This window comes from Delphinus delphis, chromosome 16 (genome assembly GCF_949987515.2).
Source record: "Delphinus delphis chromosome 16, mDelDel1.2, whole genome shotgun sequence".
Lineage (NCBI taxonomy): Eukaryota > Metazoa > Chordata > Mammalia > Artiodactyla > Delphinidae > Delphinus > Delphinus delphis.
Genome location: NC_082698.1, coordinates 81064674 through 81072878, shown reverse-complemented (window position 1 = coordinate 81072878; position 8205 = coordinate 81064674). Strand labels below are relative to the sequence as shown.

The following is an 8205-nucleotide window of genomic DNA, read 5'->3' as shown; positions in this document are numbered from 1 at the left end:
CTGCCATGCTTCCCTCTACTGACTCAGCAGCTCAGAGATGAAATGCTTTTAGAATGATGCTGGTTGAACAATGAATGGCCTTTGGATCGTTTAAGTAAGGCAACTATACTCCAAAAAAAAAAAAAAAAAAAGAGTAGCGACGGAAGAGAACCAAGTAGGAGTCAAGGGGTTAAACCCGCTGACCCCTGTGCCCTGCTATAGGCCGTGTCTCCTACTTCCCCGAACAACGCTATCTCGAGGTCTCGAGCGCTTAATTTACAGGGATGTAGAAGGCCCAGTCTTGGAATTCTCCATGCATAGAAATGGGCATTGTGGATTTCAGCCTGCTGTTTGGCAAGCCCTCAGCCCAGATGGGGTTCAGTAATGACTCCTGCAAGGTGTTTAATCAGATCCTAGAAGAGCCCATGACTGCCGTGTTTAATTATTCCGATTTAATGGAGCATTCAGCTGGATCCCACTTGGTTTGCGAGCAATGATTACGGTCACGGGGAAGAGGGGCCGAGGACCCAGACAGACACCCGGGACCCAGTGATGCGCTACGCAGAGATGGAGGAGCTCTGCCAGGGCCTGACATCTCCAGCTGCAGATGTGTATTTATAGCCGTTTTCTCCGAGTCAGCACCGATTTAGTCGAGGCAGATGATTTACTGAAACGCTAGGGCTCTGAACCTCCTCCTGCACACGTCCTTCCTCCCGACTTCACTGCACAGGGAAAGGCTGGGGGAGCAGCCGATATTCAAACAACAGAACTTCTACTCCAGCACCTAACGGCCTGATCAATGGGTGCTGATGACCAGGACATTGGGAGTCTAACCCTTCATCGTGTTCTTTAATAAGCGGGCAAAGATACTTGCATGTCAAAGGGGCAGGTTATTTTTTATTTGCTCCTGTGAAAAACCAAGCTGCTCTGCAAATTTTAGGTAGGTCCCTGATATGAGGGCTGGAAAACAGAGGGTGGTATATTTCAGAGTCTGCAGACGCTAATGGTTGCATCAGAATTTCGATTGTAAGGATTGAATGGGGCAGTGAATTGTCTTATATTAAGATGAACTGGAGGGCGCTTAAAAGATTTTTTCTTAAAGTAACTTAAAGGCCCCGAATCTTATAAAAAATGCAAGAATGTCACCTTTGGAAGTGACGCTCATTTAAACCTTTTGTAAAATTCACGAGGAGATTTTCTTTGGGCTTAAGCTTCTGCCTAATTCCTGCTACTGAAAGTCAGGAAGCTTGGTCTTTGGGTTAACTTGGAGGTCATAGGTCAGAAACCCAACGCATTCCTTGGATTTTGCGGGTTTCTTACCATGTTCCCTCGCTAAGGAGCATAAACAAACACATTTCTCTCCCACCTGCCTCTAATCAGGTGTTGAATTAAATCCAGTCGACTGTGTCTACTCTCCTTTCTGCTAGTGACTAGCATGCCCAAACTGTGTCGGCTAGAACTAGGGAAATGCTTTTCAACTTATAAGTGCCGAATCCACACATGCTCAAGTGAACTGGAACTCTTTCTTACTAACCAGTCACCCCAAAGAGCAAAGCGTCTGTAAAAATTTTCATCACCTCCTCCCGCACACCCCCAATCTTGGAAATTCTCAGGAAAAAACACTGGCTTGATTTCAGAGGATCTGAGATGACTTACTAACCTCCAGAGGTTGGGACTACAAGTGGTGGGCCTTTGCAGCTTAGGAAGGCATGCGTGAGTGCAGTTCACAGTGACTGCGGCAGAGGGGTGGGTTTGCCATAGATGGCCGCTCGTTCTAGTGACCCACCATCCTTGTTGGAAAGAGAGTAGGGTCAACTCTTCAAGAAGTCATATTCACAGCTTCTCCACAACTGGAGATTGTCGGTCCATCTAAATTTCATGTCTGTTCTCTCCTTAAATTGCCGTCCAGGTTTCCCGGGCCAACAGTTTACATAATGTGGAGCAAGACACGTTAACGTCCACGTGCTCGACACCTAACCACAGTCACAGTTCCTGAAGAAATCTATCAAGAGCATGATTCTTGGGCTTCCCTGGTGGCGCAGTGGTTGAGAGTCCGCCTGCCGATGCAGGGGACGCGGGTTCGTGCCCCGGTCCGGGAAGATCCCACATGCCGCGGAGCGGCTGGGCCCGTGAGCCATGGCCGCTGAGCCTGCGCGTCCGGAGCCTGTGCTCCGCAACGAGAGAGGCCACGGCAGTGAGAGGCCCGTGTACCGCAAAGAAAAAAAAAAACAAAACAAGCGTTTTGAATAGATATCTCTTTGGTCTTGGGCTCTGCAGAGAAGCAGCTATGGTTTATGGCTTCATGAGTTTGACGGAGACTTCGGTTAATGACATGTCATCAGTTTCTGCATTTTAATGGGCTAGCAGAACAGCCGACTCCTGACATTTCAGAGATAATTGTGGTATCAGTAAAGGCAGGACTGTATTTTTACGCTCTCCACCCCTGCCCGATGTAAGTTATATTTTTAACGATAAACCTGCTCCTGGAGACTGAGAAGAGCAGGATAAAGCCTCTGAAATACGAATTAACTTTGTCACATATGAGAATGGCCTGAATACATAATAGATCACTGCCGATGGTTAGAAAAAACCTGCTTGATATCACTTATTATAAAATAGAAATGATTTCTAGTAGATACATTCTAATATTTAATTAGTTTGTACCCAGGAAGTCCTTGCAGAAAGTCAACATGTTTAGCTGCTAAGGGGGGTACCTTTTGTGATTAACAGTGTCTACGAGGACGCCAAGTTGCTCAAAACCACACGCACTAAGGGGAACACGACACAGGGATTTTCTACAGGTTGGCTGTTCACTGGAAACATACGTTTGAAAAAAATCGAGCAGGCCAAAAGTCATGCGGCCATGTTCTCTGGCATGGCCACCGGCAGACTTGAGAGATGATTCATTCTTTGCTGGTACAGACTGAGAAGTATTTCTTCAAAAGAACCCTTCTGGTCTGTAGGTGTGCCCTAGGGAGGTGGGATGACTCTCCCTTCAGCTAGGTTTGGGCCAGGTTCCTTTGTTTTCTTGAAGCGACGTCAACCTTGGTATCCGCTTGGTTGCCCTCGGAAGCAAATGCTTCCATCCCTGCCCAGGGACGCAGAGCTGCACGCAGGCCCTGGCCAGGACACACAACTATCCGTCGTTCAGCTTCTACTGAAGGCAAGAGCTGTTTATGGCAAACTGTCTGGTGAACATGCAGTCCAGTGATTCCTCTGAAGTGTAGGGCTTATCCCTGAACCAAACCTTTCCCTCCAGTCTCCCACTCAGCAGCAGCTCCGTGGGTTCTATCTGCGAAGACGTTTTCAAGTGTGACCCAACTTCTTGCCCCCATCTCATCTGCTCGCATCATCTCTCACCTACATGGGTCTTCCTTCTCTACTCTTTCCCTTATCCCAGGCGTTGGTCAACGATGCTAGTGAGTGGCCTGCAAGCTACAATGGCTCTTCCATCTTTAAAGGGCAGTAAATGAGAACTAAACAGGCAACAGACAGTATGTGACTCTCAAAGTCTAAAATATCGACTGTATGCCTCATACAGAAAGTCTGCAGGCCCCTGTTCCATGTAACTCCTTCTGCTTTCAGAGTCAGAGTAAGCCTTTAAAACACAGGACGTATAATAAAATAAACAAAACAAACAAAAATAAAACACAGGACACATTACGGTGCTTTCCTGCTTCAACAGCTTCCTTTTGACTTAGAATAAAATCCAGACTTTACCATGGCCTAGAGTTAATGATCTGGCTTTTACCTGTCTTTTCTAACGTCTCCTTCTTTCCCCATCACTACCTATTTTCCCTATATCTTTTCTACAGACTCGGGGCCTTTGAACTTGTGTCCCCTCTGCCTGGAAAACTGCCCCCAGCTCCCTCTGGCCTGCTCTTTCCCCACCTTCAGAAGTTTCCTACCCATGGAGGTCTCCCCAAGCACACTGTCTACACCTCTGTTCCTCACCTGTAGAGAGGGGATGATCTAGGTAGCTGTCCTTTAGGGTTGCCATATAGACACAACGGACACAGAACAGGGTCTGGCCCACGGTAACGAGTCAAACAATGTCAGTTATTACTATAGTTACTACAGTATAATTTTAATAATAATTAAGGGAGCCCATCCCAGGCACTGTTTATTTCTTTGAGTTTCAAATAATCGGACGCCTGTCTCCCCTATTAGACTGTATGCCCTGCGATGACAGGGCCCAGCTGGTCTTGATCACTGATGGCTCTTCCACTCCTGGCAAGTGCCTGCTTCACGGTGAGAGGGAGAGCGAGGAGGGAGGAAGATGCCTACCTGGCCCACGAAGCCCTGGCTTCCTGAGAACCCGCAGTCCCTGGACGTGTCCTGGAGGTGCGCCTGTATCTTCTGCAGGGGTGGCTTCAGGAAACGGCCTCATGAAGCCTCCCGCTCTATCCGCTGCAGGACCGTTTAGTTTTCAATACGCCGCTCATTTCTCACGCCCACGTGAGAAATCCCTCTGAAAGGTAAATTCTAGGAATCGCTCTGCTTCCTCCAAATTCTTGATACGGTTTCTGTTCTCGGAAGGTGGGGAACTTTGTACCGTGATTACTGTGGTTCCCTTCCCACTCTGGCTCACGTTCTGTCTTCTTTCTGTCTCACCTTTGATTCAAGTTTGCAGTTTACTCCTTCCTGATTATTTTTCAAATCCCTATTACTTTATTGCATTTATTTTCTTGTAAGCAAGACCAAATGCTTTGCTGAATTAAAAATTAAAAAAAAAATCAAAATGAAAGGCAATCTTGGGTAAATCACTTGACTTTAGCCTCCGTTTACTGAGCTGTAAAATGGGAATCCCGGCACCCACCTAGTAAGGATACTGTTAGGATTCAATGAGATCTATGAGAAGTGCAGAGGACAGTGTCTGGCACGTGGCAGCCGTTAATCAGTACTAGTAACTTTTTACTTTAAATCAGGTTGGGATTCTGTAAGAAGGCTCAGTAGTACTCAGTACAGATTAAGGTCCTAAATTACCAGGAATAAATACTCATACACTCAGATGGTGGACATATGAGAACCCCAACGTCTACATTCACCTGACAACACTGTTCCTTGTGTGGACTCTTTTAAACATTTATTAAAAAAGCAAAATGTACGTTCATCTCAAATAGAACAGTTAAAAATGGTAAAGCAATACAAACAACTTGTTACTAGCAGCATCCAGTTGTTAGAAGGAAGGTCCTGCCCCACTCCTCACTCTGCTTGGGCAAGCTCAGCCTTTGCTGAGCCCGCTGCTACCTACACCGCCCTCCAGAGTAGTGCAGGTGAAACCAACGTTTATAAAATTAACAATTTAAGGTTAAATAAGCTTAAATAAGGGTGTTAAATACAAGACACTTCATCGAAGCTTCTGTACAAAGATAAAACAAATTTGGCATCGTACAAGCGATTCTGCTGGCTCATGGCACACAGGGGAGCTCTCGTAAGTAAGCAGGTTGACTCTTTTTTTTCAACAGAGCATTAACTATACAAAAGTGAACTAAGAGTTGAAGTAACTACTCAGTGAGCCATTTACAAGGCATATGTATCTTTTCTTTTCTTTTCTTTTTTTAATCAGAACACTGTTAATATTCAGGCACCGTTTGCTCCTGCAAATAAATAAGTCTCTAAAGGAACTGCATTTGAACTCGTGTTAGACACATCAGTGCTTTTTCTGTCCCCCTCCCGACACGGCTTTTCCAACTATTTCCCCTGCCTCTTTCTTATTGCTATGATAATGTGGCTGTAGAAATAAAAACTACTGTACATCCAAAAAAATAGAGCACCTTTAACATTAAAGTATATGTCTGATTATTTGTTCTCATGTTTATTTTACAATTCTAAAGCCCAAGCTATGGTCAATTGTTTTAATATCTCTACCAAGTCACCTGATATATAGGACATAAAACCCAACCCTCGTCCCTCAGGAGGGAAGCCCACGCAGAGCTCCGTTTCAGCAGAGCCTCAGAGGGCCACACTGACACCAGAGTTTACATTCATCTCGACACCAGCGTTACATTCATCTTCACGAGCGTTGCTCTCCGCGGTCACACGGCGGCTCCCTGTGCTGCTGGGGGCGTGGTGCTAGACAGAGTGGGACAGCAAGCACAGCTACGGTGGGCTGGAAGCACAGCGAGAAACCACATGTTGGCGACTGTGAAGGGACCCCGGGCTTCCCCGGGGCCCCTGGTTGGGCGGCGCTCAGGTTACGGCTTTTTGTCGATGGTGTTGAAGAACCACTCCGTGAACTTGCGCAGCTGGGCCGTGGCCGTCTGCGACTCCTCCTGAAGCCGCAGGTTGTCCTGCCTCAGATGCTGCACCTCGGCCTGCAGCACGGCCTTGTCCTGCTTTTCCTGGGGGAAGGGGGTGGAAACAGATGGTCATGCATCTGCCGGACACGCTCTCTCCTCCCAGCTGCGGTCCGAACGCTTCTACCCTTTTTTTTTTTTTTACTGATTTACTTATTTATTTCTTGAGGCGAGAGGGAATCTGATTGCCCGCTCTAGTTTCTGCCAAAAACAGGGGGGTGGGGACGAGTAACTCAGAATATTCTTTCCTTTCATCCCACTTTGTTCCCAGCAGGAAGCGAGACAGCTGTTATACGGGAAGGTGATTAACCACAGTCTATACTATCCTCTCTCTGAAAAAGGGGGCCTGGGAAAAGGTATAGCCTTGGACAGGAGGGCAGAGCTTCCCGGGTGCATCTCCTTACTGGACAAGTCGGAATCAGCATAGCCGCTGATCCTGGGCTTGTTTATCACGAGCTCATCTCATCTTAAAGCTTTCCTGGGACAGTGTATTTCCCTAATGACCTTCAAAGGGTGCCACTAAAAACTATGTACAAATTATCAAGATGTTTCAGGGGCTTCCCTGGTGGCGCAGTGATTAAGAATCCACCTGCCAACGCAGGGTACACGGGTTCGAGCCCTGGTCCGGGAAGATCCCTCATGCCTCGGAGCAACTAAGCCCGTGTGCCACAACTACTGAGCCTGCGCTCTAGAGCCCGCGAGCCACAACTACTGAGCCCACGCGCCACAACTACTGAAGCCCACGCGCCTAGAGCCCGTGCTCCACAACGAAGAGTAGCTCCCGCTCGCCGCAACTAGAAAAAGCCCGCACTCAGCAATGAAGACCCAACACAGCCGAAAATAAATAGTAATAAGAAAAAAAAAAAGATTTTTCATAAGAATCAGACCTGGAGTTTCCAATAGACAGTAACAGAAAACGTACAACACAAGTTTGAGCTCCCAGACGCTGAAAGGGATGTCTTGCCCCAGACAGAGAGAGGGGGGTCACTGTCACAGTGGCGGTGGGAGATGACTTGATGGCTAACTCCACAGATGCACCTGCAGCCCTGTGCCCACGGCCGTGCGGGTGAGCCGGGGGCTAAGACTCTTCAGGAGACTGGTCCCCTCGGCATGTCTGGCCCTGCCCTCGAGCTTTGCTGCTATTTCCTGTCCCTTCTCACCTCTCGACCAAAGACACCGGTCCCAAGTGGAGGCTGGTGTTAGAACTCATGGCTGACTCAGCCCACTTCCCTCAGTCACAAGAGGTTCAAGCTCCTGGCCACCCCAGGCCCCAGGGCTCTCATTCCCAACACGGCTCAGACATCCCCAGGGCCCTGCTGCGGCTCAGCTGCCCACCTCTCCTGACCCCTTGACCCTTTAACTCCACCCATGGAATGCATCCTGTGTCACCGAAACCTGCTAATCTCTCAAGCTTTTCCCTGGATATTCCCTTTATCTTCAGCTAGACATGAGTCTTGACTCTCTCCTGGGGACAAGGGCTTGTTCTGAAGAGCACAGGGCCTGGAGGCTGCCAGGTCAACACCTCGCCCCGGCTGCCCGGTGCAGGTAACTGCTCTCCCCTAAAATCCCAGCTCCCGTGAGAAGCCTGACATGGGCTGTAAGACCTGCCACCCCTGCTCTTTGCCATGGTTGACTATATCTCCACTCCCTCCCATCATGGAAGATTCTAGAATGTGGTTCACCTTCTTCTTTCCTCCTCCATCCCTCACGCTTATTGATGATCTTAAGACGCCGTAGATGTTCCACCTGATTCAGTCTCTTGGTGACCTCGAAGACTGCCCTCCTCACCTCCCCTCCTGGGGCCATTTCCTGTACCTTGAAGCTATTACTGATAACCGCATATCTTCCTAAATGCTTCAAGCTCCCACTGCCTGACCACCACCTCCTGTCTTTCTAAAATAATTTCTCCAGTATCCACCCCTCCAAA

At 48.1% G+C, this 8205-nt stretch overlaps 1 protein-coding gene across 1 annotated transcript in view; it reads right to left on the bottom strand.

Moving 5' to 3' along the window:
- Positions 1-5051: 5051 nt before the first annotated feature.
- The window catches only part of SIPA1L2 (signal induced proliferation associated 1 like 2), a 220763-nt gene continuing 217609 nt past the window's right edge, over positions 5052-8205 (bottom strand). The window contains exon 22 of the mRNA XM_060035062.1: positions 5052-6323. Coding sequence (XP_059891045.1) covers positions 6177-6323 — 147 coding nt within the window. The 3' untranslated portion in view covers positions 5052-6176. The remainder of the gene's footprint in view (positions 6324-8205) is intronic.